The sequence below is a fragment of the Orcinus orca genome, chromosome 2 (genome assembly GCF_937001465.1).
Source record: "Orcinus orca chromosome 2, mOrcOrc1.1, whole genome shotgun sequence".
NCBI lineage: Eukaryota > Metazoa > Chordata > Mammalia > Artiodactyla > Delphinidae > Orcinus > Orcinus orca.
In genome coordinates, this window is record NC_064560.1 from 155,849,281 (window position 1) to 155,869,429 (window position 20,149).

The 20,149-nt window shown below is 36.5% G+C and overlaps 1 protein-coding gene and 1 pseudogene across 2 annotated transcripts in view; one reads left to right on the plus strand and one right to left on the minus strand.

Moving 5' to 3' along the window:
- WDHD1 (WD repeat and HMG-box DNA binding protein 1) overlaps positions 1-20,149 on the minus strand; it is an 81,731-nt gene that overhangs the window by 59,801 nt on the left and 1,781 nt on the right. For both annotated transcript variants that reach the window (XM_049706241.1, XM_004279331.3), the window contains exons 3-11: positions 15,882-15,993; positions 11,316-11,467; positions 10,533-10,644; positions 10,307-10,357; positions 9,230-9,325; positions 5,483-5,575; positions 4,551-4,657; positions 4,191-4,332; positions 7-217 (exon numbers count right to left, since the gene is read on the minus strand). In XM_049706241.1, coding sequence (XP_049562198.1) covers positions 7-217; positions 4,191-4,332; positions 4,551-4,657; positions 5,483-5,575; positions 9,230-9,325; positions 10,307-10,357; positions 10,533-10,644; positions 11,316-11,467; positions 15,882-15,993 — 1,076 coding nt within the window. The remainder of the gene's footprint in view (positions 1-6; positions 218-4,190; positions 4,333-4,550; positions 4,658-5,482; positions 5,576-9,229; positions 9,326-10,306; positions 10,358-10,532; positions 10,645-11,315; positions 11,468-15,881; positions 15,994-20,149) is intronic.
- On the plus strand, positions 16,544-18,402 carry LOC117196409 (Krueppel-like factor 17; annotated as a pseudogene).

Here is a 20,149-nt window from a genome sequence, read left to right on the forward strand (position 1 = left end):
TCATACCAACTGAGTTTTCATCATCTTCTAGGATATGACTTCGCTGTCTAGGACAACCTGAAGCCAGCATGAGGTCATCATCATCTTCCTCATCATTTATAATCCGTTTTGAAAAAGAGCGGGTTTCGACTGCATTGTCATTTAGAAAATCACCAGCACTACTTGTATCTTCTCCATCAAAAAGATCATTATAATCCTTTTCTACTCTGCTAGATACCTTGAACAAATTAATACAAATTAGAAAGTATTAGTGAACTACTTAGATAAACACAATTACTCAAAAGGCAATCTTTTAATATGCGCCTATAAACTCTACCAAGTAAGCAAGTGCCTTGGTAAAAATAATTAACAAATATGTTTATGAGGATTGTATTATATTTATATAAGACCTAGTCCTTACTTTAAATGCCTATAGTCTACGGATAAGGTGGAAGTATAAGACAGACATGTAAAGAAATACATGTGTATACCCAAATATAAAGCAAAATTTTATTCCCCACAATCATTCTCCAGAAAAGAAGTCACCTATGAGTACTTACAAAGTCTCTCATTATAAGATATTCTCTCATTTACTTTTATTTTGAACAAGATACTGCTTAGGTAAGATGTTTACTTTAAATGATCTCAGTTAAAGCTTGTCTTTGGGGTATTTTTTGATGCTTATAGAAGTAAACAAATAGAACCAAAAGAAAAACAAAAGTGGCAAATAAATCCAACATTAATCATTGATTCCTAGGAACATGAACATATCATTGCAAGTACTGAATGTCACTGTAAACAATTTTTGAGATCACTTTAAAAAGTGAATAGTAAGCAGATACATTGTAAGGATCACAATTATTCCTACAGAATGAATAAAAACTGTACAATGTTAAGTCAATGAAACTTATAGTTGGGTATAAAAGTCTAATGAGAACACCATTAATGGATTCAAAAGGGACTATATCACAAATCTTTCAGATGGAAGTGCATATAACTGTGTTCTGGAAAGTTGACATTTAAAGAAATGAGAGAACAGAAAAAATACTTCTAAATTCATATGTTTAAACAAATGATTTGAATAATTAAATTAATAACTATTGATAAATGCTATAAGAAGATATTTAACTATTTTATCCATAGTCCTAAAAGCTTATGTACTCAAGTTGGTCAAAAACTTTTTTCGGGAGGGGGCTTCCCTGGTGGCGCAGTGGTTGAGAGTCTGCCTGCCGATGCAGGGGACCCGGATTTGTGCCCTGGTCTGGGAAGATCTCACATGCCGCGGAGTGGCTGGGCCCGTGAGCCATGGCCGCTGAGCCTGCGCGAACTTTTTTTGGACTTTCTTATCAAAAATGAGGGTTTTAACTTACGGTGAGAGGTGTTGTAACAGAAACATGTACTATGAGGAGTAAAAGCAAAAAGGAGAGAGTGGGCAATTCTGGATAGAAGGGTTAAGGTTTTATAAGAGGTGACCTTTAAACTAAAATATTTTTAATTTTTTTTTTTTTTTTTTTTGCAGTACGCAGGCCTCTCACTGCTGTGGCCTCTCCCATTGCGGAGCACAGGCTCCGGACGCGCAGTTGATTTACAGTGTTGTATTAATTTCTGTTGATTCAGTTATATGTATATGTATTCTTTTTCATATCCTTTCCCATTATGGTTTATCACAGGTTACTGAATATAGTTCCCTGTGCTATACAACAGGACATTGTTGTTGAACTAAAAATTGTTTCTTAATTTAATTTTCTTTTTTATCAACGTTAGACATGCATATAAATTAGTCAGTTATAAGATTTAACATAAAAATGAAAACAATCCTCTGCACAGCCTCCGACTTACTTCTCTGCTCTCAATTGTTTCTTTTGATACTTTCCTCTACACTTGTAAATCATATTCCAGTGAAATATTTTGATTTTTCAGTTTTAATTACCTATTTAATGATGTTACTAACTTCTTTCTGTTAAGAAAGATGAGGATTTGGTGCCATTTTTCAACCACCACTACTTCCCTTGTATGCATATACACCATTCTCCTACTCCTGTCCACCCAATATAGATATATTCTCATTTTGCTTGGATCAATTTACAGTATTTAGATTTATTATGACCATGTAAATGCTATTCATAGCTGAACCCTAAAGTAAAGGAAATAAAAGCAAAAATAAATAAATGAAACCTAATTAAACCAAAAAGCTTTTGCATAGCAAAGAAAACCTTTGACAAAACAAAAGGACAACTTACTGAATAGGAGAAAATATTTGCAAATGATATGACCGATAAGGGGTTAATATCTGAAATACATAAACAGCTCATACAACTCAACATCAAAAAAACAAACAACTCAATTAAGAAATGGGGAGAGGGCTTCCCTAGTGGCGCAGTGGTTGAGAGTCCGCCTGCTGATGCAGGGGACACGGGTTCGTGCCCCGGTCCGGGAAGATCCCACATGCCGCGGAGAAGCTGGGCCCGTGCGCCATGGCACGGAGCCTGCGCATCCGGAGCCTGTGCTCCACAACGGGAGAGGCCACAACAGTGAGAGGTCCGCGTACCGCAAAAAAAAAAAAAAAAAAAAAAAGGGGCAGAAAAGCTGAATAGACATTTTTGCAAAGAGGAAATGCAGATGGCCAACAGGCACACAAAAAGATGCTCAACATTGCTAATCATCAGGGAAATGCAAATCAAAACCACAATGAGATATCACCTCACACCTGTCAGAATGGCTCTTATCAAAAGGAACACAAATAACAAATATTGGCAAGGATGTAGAGAAAAGGGAACCCTCCTACACTGTTGGTGGGAATGTAAATTGGTGTAGCCACTGTGGAAAACAGTATGGAGGGTTCTCAAAAAACTAAAAATGGAACTACCATATGACCCATCGATTCCACTCCTGGGTGTACATCCGAAAAAAACCAAATACACTAGCTGGAAAAGATACATGCACCCCAATGTTCATAGCAGCATTATTTACAGTTGTCAAGTTATAGAACCAACCTAAGTGTCCATCAACAGCTGAATGGATAAAGAAGATGTGATATAGATAGACAGATAGATAGATACTGGAATACTACTCAGCCATAAAAAAAGAATGAAATTTTGCCATTTGCAACAACATGGATGGACTTGGAGCTTAAGGTATTATGCTAAGAGAAATAAGTCAAACAGAGAAAGACAAATACTATATGATATCACTTACATGTGGAATATAAAAAATATAACAAACTAGTGAGTATAACGAAAAGAAACAGACTCACAGATACAGAGAACAAACTAGTGGGGAGAGGGGTGGGGAGAGGGGCAATATATGGGTAGGGGATTAAAAGGCACAAGCTATACTGTATAAAATGAGCTACAAAGATACGTACAACAGGGAATACAGCCAATATTTTATAATAACTATAAATGGAGTACATCCTTTAAAAATTATGAATCACTATACTTCAATAAAAATAAAATAAAATAAAGAATTTCTCTGTTTTGGTTTTTTCTTACACGGATTCCCCAAAGATCTTCCAATCTCCTGCCTGAAAAACATAAGACTGGCTGACAACACTCTGGGAGCCAAGTATGAAAAGTGAGCTGGGAATTTCAACGTTCAAGTATATACATTTTCATTTAATCCTTTTCAGTACAGTATTCCTCCTTCACCCAACACCACTCAATTGTACCCAGTGTCCCTGGATCTGAATCTTTGGGGACTCAGGCAAGCTAAGTGGCACCTCAGGGGAAATAATGAACAAAAACAAGGAAATAGAAAAGAAGGCAGCCTGTTTAAAGCAGTTCAGTCAGGCTGTGCAGCTAAGCATAAGAAGTATATAGTTAGCTCTAAGAGTTAAGGGAATTCATGACAGAAAAACTTAGGCTAAACTAAGTTACAGTTATTAACTAATTTTCATCTATAAAACATTTATTTAACTAAAAACACCTAGAACACCAGGATACTAAAAAATTACAGTTTTTCACAAAGGTATTCCTTGGAAAGCCATGAAATATTAATGGATATTATATGGAGGGAAAGAAGTTCCTTAGTAAAACGTATTTGGGATACGTTAGGTTAAACAAGTTTAAACGTTCTTTGTGATAGAGCATTACTGAACATCTAATAACATAAATTATAATTTTCAAAGAAACTAATGTAGTTTGTGGTGTTTCCCAAATTCATATGACCACAGAAAGACTTTGAAGAAACTGTTCTACCCTATTACTTATTACCTTACTGCTTGACATCTTTCCACTGGGGTCACAAACATTCTCCAGGACTCCCAGATTTCCTTCTGCATCAGTATAAGCTATTTGACCACAAGTAGGATGCCATGACAGGCCACAAATTGCATAACCTTTCTCATGTTTCACCCTAAAAATTAAAAAGTGAATTCTTAAAACACTGTCAAGAAAAATATAAGCTATACATTTCTTTAGGTAAATTTTAGTTAGAAAAAGTTTTGATAAACATAGCTATATGTCTGCATTTTAACAATCTAATGATTGCAGATGTGAAATGTTTAATAATAAAAAAAACAAACATCTAATAGAAATAAGCAAAAAAGAGACAAAAGATTTACTGAATCATACCTTTCCATGCAATCTTTGGTTTCCACATTCCAAACTATAATTAAACCATTAATACTCCCTGCAGCTAAATATTGTCCACAAGGAGACCAGGTTACTATATTTAGGGTCTAGTAAAGAAAAACAATAAATAAATAATAATTTCATATAATTTAAAACTAAAAACTCATTTTATTACCAAATTCAAATTTTTATAACCCTTATTGTATGCAATTTCTAATTAAATCTGATACATAAACAGCAAGACAAAGTTTGCTTACTTTTTAACTTTCTTTTTCAATAATATTCAACAAAGTAATAGCAGCTTTTACTTTATCACAAGAAAATTACACTAGCACAATTTTAAAAGCAAAAGCTAAAAAATGTTTTTATCCTAGAAAGAAAGACAACACAAGTTATCCTCTTAGCAGTCACCATCAAGATGAAGAGAACTAGGAAGTGAAGTGAATCGTACTAAGCCATTGCTGACCTACTGGGCCTCTGTTTCCTAACTGCAAGATGGGTATATATGAGAGAAGGGGGCGGGGGGAGGGAGAGAGAGAGAGAAAGAAACACAGACTAACAACCTTTCCTGCTCTAAAACTCCAGTGTCCATAGTCACAAGTCTCAGTGAAACTCACTTAACAATAAATATTACTAATAATGTGAGAATTACCTATTCTAATACTATGCTAGGGTTAAATTTGACTTCTTATAAATTAAAAGATTTTTCTTACCAAATTTCACAAAGGAGAAAGGTCAGATAGGACCTAGCAAAGACTTATCTACTAGTTATTCACTAAGTGAAGAAAGGCTGAGGGGTAAAAGGTGGACACATGCACAGCAGTCCGGAGTTGTTCTCCATTTCCAACAATATTTAGCTGTAATTGTATTAAAGAAAAGTATGCATTAACTATTCCCATTAGCCTACTGAAAGTATCACTTACAAAACCTACCTGAGAGATGAAATTATCTGACAGATCAAATTGATTACTCCAAGTTTCTCTTCTATATAGCTTAACAGATTTTTCCACAGGAACTGCTAGTAACTATTAGGAAAGATAAATGATTTAAACAAAAGTTTACACTAAATTAAGTTTAAAGAGAAAAAAAAGCAGAAAATTCATCTAAATAAGACTAAAAAACATAAAAGCAAATTTGTATTTGAATTGGCAACAAACAAAACTCAGAAAGCTACTTAAAATTTTGATAAAGAATGGGTGATGGGGCTTCCCTGGTGGCGCAGTGGTTGAGAGTCCGCCTGCCAATGCAGGGGACATGGATTCGTGCCCCGGTCTGGGAAGATCCCACATGCCGCGAAGCGGCTAGGCCCATGAGCCTTGGCCGCTGAGCCTGTGCTCCGCAATGGGAAAGGCTACAACAGTGAGAGGCCCGCGTACCACAAAAAAAAAAAAAAAAAAAAGAATGGGAGATGATCATTATTGCTTGCACTGAAAGACAGAGAACTTATAGTCACTAATATTTTTAACACTATTTTTTAAGGAATATAAGCCCTTTGGATCTAAAAATTCATCTTATTTGCTGGCAGGAGAGAAACAGAGCCAAAATACTTTGAATATCTTTGGAAAAGGAAACTTATCTTCTTACATATACTTCCAAAAAACAGATTAGTAGAAAAAATAAAACTGACATATTCTTTCCATGCTTATCAAAAAATGAAGAAAAATGTATTATTTATGAATAGTAAAACTATGTTTAAATTTTTTTTAATTAGATTGTTTCATAAGCAAAGAAGAAATACATACTGGATTTCCCAACTATCACTTTAGTGCAGAATGTACCCTTAAAAGTTTACATGACACAAAAGGTCATACATTGAAAAGAAAGTCTCCCTCCAATCCCTAAATCCTATTTCTACTTCCCAAAGGCAAAAAACATAAGCATAGACCATATAAGAATGCATATGTACTTATACACAAGTAGACACACAATTAAACAGTAGCATTCTATCTACTATCTATACCTACTGCTCTACAGCTTGATGTTTTTAATATATCTAAAGACTGATTATTCCATGTGAAGACACACAGATATACCTCATTCTAACAGTTGCAGAGTATTCCATTTTCAGGAATAAATTCCACAGTTTATTTAACCAGTTCTCTATTAATGAACATTCAGGATGTTTACAATCTTTTGCTACTATAAACAATGATACAAAATTTTCATTATACATACTCTGTAGTGCATATGAATAAATATGTTTATAGAATATATGCCTAGAACTAGTACTACTGGTCATTCATTCTAATAAAAACTGCCACATCCTCTTCCACACAGTATATATCAAACTTCTGATCTTTGACCATCTGACAAATGAAAAACAGAAAATCATATTTCAATTGTATTTCTTTTAGTATGAAAGGTTGCATGTATTTTCATATGTTAAAAGCCATCTGTGTATCTTTTTCTGTACACTGTCTGCTCATGTCCTTGTTCATCTTTTTACTGGGATCTTATTGATTTATAAGAACTCTTTGAATATTAAGGAAATTAGCTCTGTCATATTGTTTCCAACTTTTTCTCAGTTTATCATTTGTCCTTTGACACTGAAATATTTATCTTTTTACTTTTCATATTGTTGAGTTTATAAATTTTTTCTGGAAATTTTCACATATGCAGAGAAGTTAAAAAGACGATACAGCAAATACCTATACAATGAGATTCACCATGTGATAGGAAGTCTCCAAGATGGTTCTCAGTAATTCTCACCTCCTGGTATTCATGCCCTTTGCCAGTACATTTATTAAATCTCCTTTTCTCCACCTTTATAATACACTAAATTCCCATATATACTGGATCTATCTCTCTGTTTAATAGATATCTGTCTATTCATGAATTAGTATCACACTTTTAATTCCCATAGCATTATAATGTTATATCTGATTGAATTAGACTTTACCACTTTTGTTTTTCAAGACTTTTGCTTTTCCATATGGCTTTAGAATCAGTTCTATTTGGTCCCCCCAAACATCTTACTGATATTTTATATTGAATGCTTCAAAACTATAGATAATTCAGGGAAGAACTGACATCTTTATAACAAAAATTCATTTCTAAGAATAGGATATATTTTTCTATGTGTTTTTCTAAATGTTGCCATTTGCAACAACTTGAATGAACCTAGAGGGTATTATGGTTAGTGAGATAAGTCAGAGAGAGAAAGACAAATACTGTATGCTATCACTTACATGCGGAATCTAAAAAATAAAATAAAAATAAGTAAATAAAATGAATAAATATAACAAAACAGAAAGAGACTCAGAAATATAAAGAAGAAACTAGTGGTTACCAGTGGGAAGAGGGGAGGGGGTAGGGCAAAACAGGGGTGGGGGATTAAGAGATACAAACTATTATGTATAAAATAAATAAGCTTTTTAGCTTATCCTTTTGGATATATTATATAGCACAGGGAATATAGCCAATATTTTATAATAACTTTAAATGGAATATTACCTATAAAAATTTTGAATCACTATGCTGTACACCTGAAACTAATATAACATTGTAAATCAACTATACCTCAATAAATAAATAACGAAAAAGAATGGGATACATATTTTCTATTTAAGTCTTCTTTTACTCTTCTTTGTAGCATGTTTAAATTTTCTTTACATAGCTCTTTCACATTTTTTGGTAAGTTTATTCCTAGTTATTTTATCTTTTTTTAAAATTTTAAAATATTTTTTGATTTCACAGTTAGTGCATTATTTTCTCTCACCATGTTTTCTAAATGGCTACTGTTTGTATATAGGACTATAGGTTTCATATATTAATTTTGCTTCCAACTACCTTACTGAATTTTCTTATTAGTAATATTTTCCCCCAGTTGATTTTCTTGGGATTTCCTCATATATAAGCATTTCATTTGCAAATAATGAGCATTCTCCTTCCCTTCTTTCAAACCTCTCATATCTTTCTATTGTCTAACTGTATCAGCTAGTACCTCCAAAATGTTAAACACTAGTAGTAAGAGTTGATATAACAAGACTGTTTCCAAAGTTGCCCCATTAAACATGAATGTACGGCTTCCCTGGCGGCACGGTGGTTGAGAGTCCACCTGCCAATGCAGGGGACACGGGTTCATGCCCCGGTCCAGGAAGATCCCACATGCTGTGGAGTGGCTGGGCCCGTGAGCCATGGCCACTGAGCCTGCACGTCCGGAGCCTGTGCTCCGCAACGGAAGAGGCCACAACAGTGAGAGGCCCACATACCACAAAAAAAAAAAAACAAAAAAACATGAATGTAAAGAAAAAGGTAAAATCAATTCATTCCTGCCAAATGTACTCTTCAAAAAAGAACCTTTAAAAAGTTGAAATGTTTCTTACAGCATTTCAATAATTAATTTGCTTGGAGCTCTAAAATTTATAATCTAAATGAAATAGTTACAATTAAAAAAACTATTCTTACATTCAAAGATAACAAGGACTGGAACATATAATTAAAACAAAATAAGGGACTTCCCCGGTGGTGCAGTGGTTAAGCCTCTGTGCTCCCAATGCAGGGGGCCCAGGTTCCATCCCTGGTCAGGGAACTAGATCCCACATGCATGCCGCAACTGAAGAGTTCGCATGCCACAACTAAGGAGCCTGTGTGCTGCAACTAAGACCCAGCACAACCAAAGAAGTAAATAAATATTTTAAAAACAAAACAAAACAAAAAACAAAATACGAGTCACTCACCTTCCCACTTTTTGGCTGCCAAGCAAGTCTGCAGATTGATTTTGCATTTATCACATCATTGCATTTTTGCAGCAGTGGCCAACTGATAGCACATGTCTGATTTAAAAAAAAAAAGAAAATGTAAGTCTTGTGACTGAAAAATAATCTTTTTAAATAAATAAAAATGAAAAATAAAATGCCAAAAGAAAAAAAGAAAATTTATTTCCCCTTATGAAAATTCTCCCAAAAAAGATATGCAGCACTGAGTACATTTAATAAGTGGTTTCTTCAAACTGATAGATAGCTCGGAAAAAAGCAACTTAATTCACTTTAACCTAATTATAATATTTGATTTACCTAAGTTACTTTATGTTTTTCACAGTTATAAAGAGCACAAGTCTTAAATAATTAACTCAAATAGGAGTATTTCCTATGTAGAATAAGCAAACAGTATACTCACCGAATAAACGTACACAAACAAAAAAAACCCCAATACATTAAAATCTTAAAGTAACTATGAAAATAAACTTGAGAGATCTACTACGAAATGTTAAGGTGTCAAAGTCAATCGTTTTAAATAGTTCAAAAGTGAGGGAAGAAACTGTGGCTATGAGCTGAAGCATATCTGTGAGGGGTGTTTTCCTCATCAGCTACATCATTCCTAGAAATGCCAAGCCCTCTCTGATTGCCTCAGGAAGAATTCATTGTTCCCTCTGCCAATCCAGAAAGCATTTTCTCCATACCTCCTTTAAAGCTATTACCAGGCTGGGTCAGAGTAAGTTATGTGACTCTCCAAATCAAGTGTGGCCCATGCCTTACTTTCGTATCCCCAACACCTGGGGACCAACATATGGTAGTTAGCTTATAAATATATAATGACTGAATTTCCCTTTATGATTAGATACAGAATCAATTAGTCTTCAACATATTTACTTTTGCTTAGATTGTTGGGGAATTTGATCACAAAACCAGTATTTAATGCTACTCAAAAGAAACAAACTATGAAGAATTATTAATTTGGTCCAATAATACATTATGTAACGTCCAATATATGATGGAAATAGGCAAAAAGCTTTAAATTCAAACTGATGAGCTTACCTGATCTGAAATTTGCCACACCTTTACAGATCCATCACAACTAGCTGATGCCTGCAGAATAAAACAGTAGATTTCTCTATAGTTACAGCCATAATACTATATGGAGACTGGTTCAACTGATAAATTAAAGAGGCTTTTAACAATTGTGTGAAACTTTCTGCTAATTCTTTCACAGTTTTAAACATATTCACAAAAAATGCAAAAAGAGAGGGAAAAAAATGATTACCAGAAAGATGTCCTTAGGGTCAAAGGAAAGACTTAAAACAGGGGCATCGTGTCCTCGAAATGTTTTCTGTTGGCTGCAATCCGCCACATCCACAACTTTGACTAGAAAATCACTAAGAACAAGTGTAACGTATATCAATAAATGTCAATACAAAAGACTCTCAAAAGCTATGACCCAAATATTTCAAAGTAATGAGTAAATGCCATAATTTCTTTATAGCAACATGTGAAATTTGGCACCCATATTACCTTTTAGTTTGGGTCTATAAAGATGCTAAAAACATAACTCAAGATTTCTCATATGTTAAAATATAAATACTTTTAGAAAGTGGCTTCCTTAGTTAGATCTTAAGCTTCTATTATTTGCTAATCTAATTACAGCCACAACCATTTTTAAAAGCATTATGCCTTTTACTCCAACTCAGCAATTCATCAATTACATTTTTTTCCTATGACAAATAAGCAACAAGAAAAACAACAAAAATCCTGACTGTACAGTCTAGGTTGTACCAAAAATAATTTTTAAAATTTTGTATCCAACTATCATCTTTCCCCAGTCTTTTCCAGCATTTACTGAGCAGCCTGTCGGCAAAGCAATATACCTCAATTCACAAAGAAGCACAAGTTTGTCATCAAAAACCTTTACCAGAAAGAAGACTTGAATATAATAATTAAATAACAACAACAAAGAAGGTACAGAGTCCTGAAAATGTTACCCTGAATCCAATGAATGAGGCCATTTTGTTCTAATATTATTTCATTTTCTGATATCAAAGAGCCTTACCTAGATCCAGCAGCAATTTTTGCACCATCCCCATTAAAGACCACATGGTTTGCATTTGTGGTGAAGCGAGTCAATATACCATCTGGAACTCCTTCAGGAAACGTGTGCACTTGAACAGTATTGTTAGATGCTGCAGTGACCAATTTCCCATTCTAAAAGAAAAATGAAAGAAACATTGGCAAAAATTAGTTAATTAATTGGGAGTCTCTCCATAGTTAAAAATCCGGTAAAAAACAAAAAAAACTTATAAATGTAGTTCATGTCAAGAGAAAAATAATCAATATATAATTTTTCTGAAATGGCTATTAGCAAGAAAAATTTACTTCCTGCCTTTAGAAAATTTAATTCCCTCTTCATCAGCCAAACTTTTAGCCTCTGATTTCTCTTGTACTTCTGGCAAGAAAAATATTTAAATAGTGTTTTTGTGGATTCCCAAATGTCATAAGAAGGAGACTCAGAACAAGAAAACATAGCTAATCTCAATGAGGGAAGAGCACAATGGACACAATTAGTATTGCCCTGTGTTTCCAGAAAACAATCATTAGATGTGTTTTCAGAGTAGGGTAAAGTCTAAATGCAAATCCATGAATCCACGGCTCCTGTTTTTTTTTTTTTTTTGGCCGCACTGCAGGGCATGCGGAATCTTAGTTCCCCAACCAGGGATCGAACCTGTGCCCCCTGCAGTGGAAGCACAGTGTTTATTTAGTGTTTTAAAAACACTAAATAGAAAGTTTTAGGATCCGAAAATGATCTGCAAACACCGTTGTTTTGCACAGCTTTTAGCTAAGAATCATAAAAGGTCAGGGATCTGCCCTACCACCTTAATTTTATTACTTACCCAGGAGGAATTAAGTCCTGATGGACTAAATCATAGTCTACCAACCTCATACACAATTCGATATATCATATGGTCAATTTATTAATTTATGTTAAATAACTACCAAAAGAAACAAACTACTCAAGTTTGTTAATGAACATACTTTACCCTATAGCAATAGGTCTCAGCCGTATTTGCGCACTTAGGACCCTTAGCTTATCTACAGCATCTGCTCCCATTCTAATGGGAAAAGAACCTGGTAATACAATGACATGTTACTATATAGCAACATTTGGGGAAATGTGTACATTTGTTCAAATAACAGTACAGATGATTCAAATTTGAACTGTGATAAATACCTTCAAGTTCAATTACTGGAAAACTGGTGAAAAATACTGTTTATGCCTACATTGCAACTACTGTATATAATTAAATCCATAATAAACTAAATTCATAATGTTGAAGTTAAGCTAACAATAATTTAAATGTGAAAACCAGAAGAGAATCAACAAAATGCTATAACCAACTCAACACAACACTGATACTGCTAAGTGTTCTTTGGCAAAACTGCAGAAACACCAACTATTTATTTGTGTGCATGTACAGAAATTTTGCAACCTTGGCTGTGCTTTACTTCACAGACAGATTTCTTAGTAGAATACTGACTAAGCATCCTCAGTTAGCTCTAGTAAATAATCTTGGTAATTCTTTAACAAAACTTTAACTAGCCCTCTATTCATGTGAAAATGTTAAAGTATATAACAGCACTAACTCACCTGGGAGACCTGAATAAAGGCCTTGCTTTGAAGTCATTTTCAAACAAATCTACTGGGAAACCAAATCACTACCAGTATACGGTATCAACTAGTAAAAATTTAAAAAAAAGAAACCATCAGAGCTGTGGTCCGGATCTGGTCAGACTATTCTTCTCCCTGGTGGATAGGGAGGAATGGAACCCAGCACAGGATGACTTGGGCCCACTGTGTTCCTAACTATGTCATTTGACTTTCCTCTGAGCTTTGATTTTCCCAAGAATAAAATGGAGATAATTCCACATACCGCTCCTTACCTTTGTTAAAGACAACGTAAAATACTATGCAAGTGTTAACTATTACTACCTACAAATATGTTGATATATCCCAGTTTCACTATTTTGGAGGGTGATTTTTTTTCTGCTTTGTTCTCAAATAAAGCACCTAATTGTACTTCCCTATAGCACTGAATCCATAAAGTACGTATTTACGTTTTTATAAGCAATTATGCTTTAAATGAAATTGTCAACTTTGCATGGCTATTTGGTAACATCATTTCATTGAAGAATTATAAACTCCATTCCTAAAGCCAAACATTTTAGCACTGAATATGAGCCTTGTAGTCAGCTGAATAGTGGCCCCTAAAAGACATGTCTAAATCCTAAGCCCAGGTACCTGTTACCATAGCCCTAGGAAACTACCATAAGCCCACTTTCATTTTTTTCTTCTTTAAAGTCTTTTTCATATACAAAAGCAGTACATACTTATTGTAGGAAAAAAAACACGAAACTGTCCTGAGCAGACATTGAGTTTCCTACTCTTGTGAAGCAATTTCCATTAACATGTTGGGGTTAAGTCTTTTTAACTTTATTCTATAGATATGCAAATCACAAATATTTGTGTACTTAAATCCTTTATTTTAACAAACATAAGACTATTCTATAACAGACTGTTATGAAACTCTATTTTTCATTTTTTCAATTAATTGTAAACATCTTTTCAAATGAAGGTATACAGCACTCTCGCATTTTTTTAGTGGTTGCATAGTATTACATTATATGACTACCAAAATTTATAAAATGTATTCTCTATTCAGGGACACTTCAATTGTTTCTTTTGCTATTATAAACAATGGGTTTTACTAATATTCTTGTCCACAGAAATGAATGTGTGTACTTCCTTAGGGTAAATAGCCAGAAATGACTGTGTGCATTCTAACTGTGATACACCATTATCAATTTATTCCAAAAAAAGTTCATCAGTTATACTTCCAGCAACTGTTGTGTGAAAATACTGTGAGACAGAAAATATATATTGGTCTCTACCCTCAGTTCCTGGCACAGAGTTCCTAAAACCCTTGAACTGTCCTAAGTGATAAGAGCACCAGGAGCATCTTTTGTTCCAAACTTTGGTCTTTGACTGATTCCTGACACAAAGCTCCCAAATCCCTTGGAACTTTCTGGGTGATAGGAATGTCTTTTGTTCTAATGAGGTGCGTCTTGGTGGGCTACTGGATAGCTTCAGCATGGTGGCTGGTCACCAGAAAGATCAAGTCATGATCAGAAGCTTGGAATTTTCAGTCCCACACCCCTATCATCCAGGAAGGGGAGAGGGGCTGGAAATGAAGTTAATAATCAGTCATGCCCATGTGATGAGCCTCCATAAAAATCCCAATAACATGGGGTTCAAGGAGCTTCCAGGTTGGTGGTGCACCCCAACTCCACATCTCCATTCTCCAGACCTCACCCCATGTTCTCTTCATCTGGCTGTTCATCTGTATCCTTTATTATGTAATAAACTGGTAAACTTATTTCCCTGATTTCTGTGAGCTCTTCTAGCAAATGATCTTATCCAAGGAGGGGGTCATGGAAATCCCCATTTGCAGCCAAGATGAACAGAAGTTGTAGGTCATCTGGGGACCTAATACTCGCGACTGGTGTCTGAAGTGGGGGACAGTCTTGTGGGACTGAGACCTTAACCTGTGAGGTCTGAGCTAACTCCAGTTAATGTCAAAATTGAACTGAATTGTAGGACACCCAGTATTGCAAAGAACTTATTGATATGGGGAAAACCCCATATATCTGGTGTCAGAAGTGTTGTGAGCATGGTAGTGTGAGAGTAAAGGAGAAACACAGGAAAACAGTTGTTTTTCCTTTATAAATACTTCTCCAAGCCCTCACTATTACTGGGATCAGGAATATTTTTCATCTTTGTCAATCTTACAGGAAAAAAAATCCAATTGTTTAATTTGCATTTCTTTGCTTATTAGTGAGATTTAGCTCATATTTAATGTACATTAGTCATTTATATTTTTTCTCCTAGGAATACATTTTCCATTATATATGACCATTTTTTAAAAAGCATCTAAAGTATCTAAAGACCATCTCATCTACCTTAATGAGTCTGGGTTTGAAAAAAATATGAATTCTGTAGAAAGATTTTTTTTTCCTATCCAAATACAATACACTCAACTTAAAATTCATCACAAATAAAAAGGTTAGATACTTAGTTTGCAAAGTCCTTCTGAAAACATATCTCCATTCTCCAAGTACATCTCATTCCCATATTTACTTTACATAAAACATTAGAAATGTGAAATAAGTATATATCTTGAAAAAGTTAATGAAACTCCTTTTTTCCAGTACAATTCCTCATTATCTGAATTAGTGAGCTAAAAATTTGAAACTGCACTGAGTTTTCCTTCAAAGAAAAAAAAAGATACATTTAAATCTCTTAAAAGATAAAGTATAATTTCCTGCATATATTTTAATTGGCTCATCATTACTATCCATTAATCACCTTTAATAAACCATTCAGATTTTACCTGTAAAAGTTTTGGGCAAATTATGGCATTATTACACATTTTTAAATATTATTATTTCATAAGAAAAATGAAAAAGTTTATATTCAAAACTTCTATAAAAGTATTTTTCATCCATGTATAAAACATCACATGGCAGTAACATTTCATATCAGCTGCTGTAATTGTTTTAATACCTTCAAAGCGCATGAATATGCTTTTTCTCCAACATTAATGGACTTAGGATCATCATCATCCAAGTCTTCCCAAATCCTCACATCACCATCACTTCCACAAGTTACAATACAACTGTGAAGGAAACACACTCGTTAAAAAGTCACCCAGTTTTAGGCTTATTAATTTTTTTGGAATGCTACTTTATCTCTTTTCTAATAAAATCAAGGTATTAGCCAATATGTCTCCTCATTTTACATACATAAACCTCAATAACAAGGACTGTTAACCTCCTATTCTGTAAAATGAAAGGTAAATTTATGCTTCCTACAGTTTCTCCTTGGCATAAAATTCCTTATATATTTGTAACAATGTAAGAAAAATGAATGTAATCTCTGTAACAACAGGGACCAGGTCTACTTTGCTTACCATTGTGTCTCTAGCACAAAGTAGTCTCTAACAAATAGAAGCTTTGATAAATGTTGAATGAATAAACGGATGAATGGAAGAGCTCAATTATCCAAAGGCGATTATTCAAATGGCTATCTGTCAACTCCCAAATTGTTTTCTGAGTGCTTTTCTTCATGTGGTATGTGTCCTCTCTGGGCACATACAAAAGCAAATAAAATACAAAAATAAAATGGTAAATGGTGGAGTCTCGATGTGCAACCGATCCCAGGTTAAGATGGAGCAGGGAGCCAAGGGCCTAAGCCAGTGGCATGTGGCTCTGCACCAGTTCAGAGACCTGCCCACAGCATTCCCACTCAGGATACTGAGAAGTCAATGTTCATCTTGGACGTGTCTTCATCTTCCAGAAGCAGTGGAGTGCACACCTCTTGGAATCATGGCCCATCAGGCATTCAACATGCTCCTCAGTGCACAGAGCTGGAGAGGATCCCCTTGGTCTCTGCTGAGGCACCCAGGCAGAATGCCAGTGAAATGGGGCCACACTTCAGTATGTCGCTGCCTGACTACGGTGTGAGCTACTGCCCTCAAGTGACTTTCACTCCTTCCCAGATGATTTACACTCAGGGAATGTCTCCTACCCAGCCAGGAATGATGATTTTCAAGGGGCCCCAGGTGATGCCTTTAGGAGAGCCCAGTATTCCAGGGGTGGCCCCGACCTTTGGTGGGAATCTAAGGATGCCCCCCAATGGGCTGCCAGTTCTCACCTGCCAGTGGAATCCCAATGATGTCCCACATCAGAATGTGAACAATGCCTTATTCTGGCCTCCCAACAGTAACTTCTTAACAGAGGCCCTTTAACACCTAAAACATTATTGGATCCAACCATGCCTTCCACTGAGGCCCCGGCAATGCTCCCCTCTTTGGATCAGATGTTGCCTCCTAGAAACCGCACAACTTTGCGATGCCCCCAGCTGGATCCCCATTATTGCTGGCTTTGGAATCCCAGGGCTCTCTTGTGAGACAGCCAGTCTCCCAGGAAGACCCCTTACTACCTAAGCAGCCCTTACCTGCTCCACAGAGAGCAGAGCAGTACTCCGGGGCCCAAGAAAGGGCTCCCAGGAGAAGACCCCCAGTTTCAAGGCCTTACCGCTGCGACTATGAGAACTGTGAAAAAGCTTATACTGAGCACTCCCACCTCGTGAGTCACCAACGCAAACACACAGGTGAAAGGCCCTATAAATGCATGTGAGAAGACTGCACTTGGTCCTTCTTCCGTTCCAATGAACTTAGAAGACATACTCGGATACACACCAAATACCGACGACGTAAATGTGACCAGTGCGGCCGACAATTCATGAGATCTGACCATCTCAGGCAACACCAAAGGACTCGTATGCGGGTGCCAACATCCCCAGACCCACCGGCTGACAGTGGACGTACGGCTGGCTGGTCCTCCTGCTTCTGGTCTTTAGGTCAATCTGCTCTTCCCCTCATTTTGGCTTCTCTGCTCAGATCCTGCCTGCCTCTGACCAGCTAGTCTCTTTGGTAGGTGTAGGCTTTGATGAAGACAGAAAGATTATGAGACAGTGTGGAAGCCCATATGAGCTCCGGACCTAGTCGGGGCTCCTCAAAAACTGTCTTGGGTGTCCTCACATCTCTGGGGCCACCTACTTTTGTGCCAAGTTCAGCCACATGGGAAGATGGAGCAAAGTAGAGATTGGGAGCTTTATAAAAAGCTCTTTATCTTATGTCACTCCCAGCTTGAAACCCTTTAGCCACTCTCCTTTGCCTGCTACATAAAATCCAAGTTCCTTATCTTGGTCTTTGACAGTTTCCAGAGACAGACTATGTTCAAATCCTGAATTTACCACTTACTAGCCATGTGACTTTGGGAAAGGTCTTTGATCATTATGTCAGATTCTCTCTTCTGGTAAAAGAAAAACAGTATTGGACTGTTGTGAACACATCTTATGTACAAAATCAGATTCTCTCCGGCACTCACCAGCCTCATGCCCAGAGTTTGCCTCCTCCCATCATTTGCAGACTTGGATGGAATGCCCCCACTGGACATGGGATCTGGCACCTCAAGTACCCACTAGCAACCCAGGAATGTGGAAGAGTTAGTGCTCCTGGGGTAATATTTAACTAATGGGAGATGGGAGAAATCCAGGACGATAAATTCCCTCTTCTTCCCTCCCTTCCCTGAACTGGTGCAAGACACCATTTCTCCCAGTGGGGAGACCTCCCAAGTAGCCAGTGGACACACCTTCTGTGCCTCTTCCAGGCTTGTCATGAAGCAGACTCAATCTATCACCTGGCATTGCCTCCCATTTTTCCTGAGTCGAGTCCCTTTTCTCACTCTCAATGCTCTGTATTTGCATCACCCAAATAAAACATTGGTACTTAAAAAAAAAAAAAAAAAAAAAAAAGGTGGGAGGGAGGGAGACGCAAGAGGGAAGAGCTATGGGAATATATGTATATGTATAACTGATTCACTTTGTTATAAAGCAGAAACTAACACACCATTGTAAAGCAATTATACTCCAAAAAAGATGTAAAAAAAAAGAAAATAAGCTAATGTCATAAGAAAGCACACACACACACAAAACGAGATTTTCACATTTAAAAAAAAAAAGGGGGGGCTTCCCTGGTGGCGCAGTGGTTGAGAGTCCGCCTGCCGATGCAGGGGACACGGGTTTGTGCCCCGGTCCAGAAGGATCCCACATGCCGCGGAGCGGCTGGGACCGTGAGCCATGGCTGCTGAGCCTGCGCGTCCAGAGCCTGTGCTCTAAAACGGGAGAGGCCCGCGTACCACAAAAAAAAAAAAAAAAAAAAAGGTAAATGGTGCGACTTCCCTGATGGTCCACTGGGTAAGACTCCATGCTCCCAATGCAGGGGCCCCAGGTTCAATCCCTGGTCAGGGAACTAGATCCCACATACATGCCGCAACTAAAGAGTTCGCATGCTGCAACTAAGAAACCCACAGGCCACAACTAAGAAACCTGCAGGCTGCAACTAAGAGCCCACATGCCACAACAAAGGTCCTGTGTGAAGACCTGGTGCAGCCTAAATAAATAAATAATAATTTTAAAAAGGTAAATGGCAAAGAGAAGCCATATAAAAAACTATGGATGTTCAGAAGACAAAAATTAATTCCCACTTGGAAAATCAGAAGGGTTCATAAGAAAAGTATTTACATTGGGAAATTAAAGGACAGGTAGGACTGGATATGCTGAGATTGGTAAAAAGGACAGTTCCAAACAGACAAAACTACATGAACCAAAATATGAAGTTAGTAAAGCATAGGGGAGTTTACATGGAGCAGGCAGGCCAGGAAATTGAGGGGAAAAAAAGTAGATTGGGGTCATCCTATTTAAGATGACCTTAAGGCCAGAGTAAGGACCTTGGTCTCGGTTCTATAAGAAATAAATAAGAGGACTATAAGTCTCAGTTTGCCCAGGACATTCCTGATTTATGCATCCAGCTGGTTTGGCATTCGTCCTGATTTTTCACTTAAAAACACATTAGTATTAGTTGAATCAAAATTGGTGAGTTTGACAGACTTCTTTGCACTTCCAGCTTCTGTCATGATCTTGTTTGGTAGTATAACATGTGCAATGAATAGTGTTCTCACCTCAACATATAGGTAAATCTGAAAGACAACCAGTGATAACCCATCTCTCCCTTTCCAACCCTTTCCTGATGTAACATAACACCTCCTTTCAAGGACAATAGGTGTTAACTGATAAAAAACTGGAGTCAGACAAGAGCCGCTAGAAAGAGCAATTTCTTTCCGTCTCCAGTGGTGATGGGAGGAGCATTTCATATCCCCGTCACTACTGGCTATTTGGTGTATCAGCTAGGTGCACCGAGGGAGATGTTA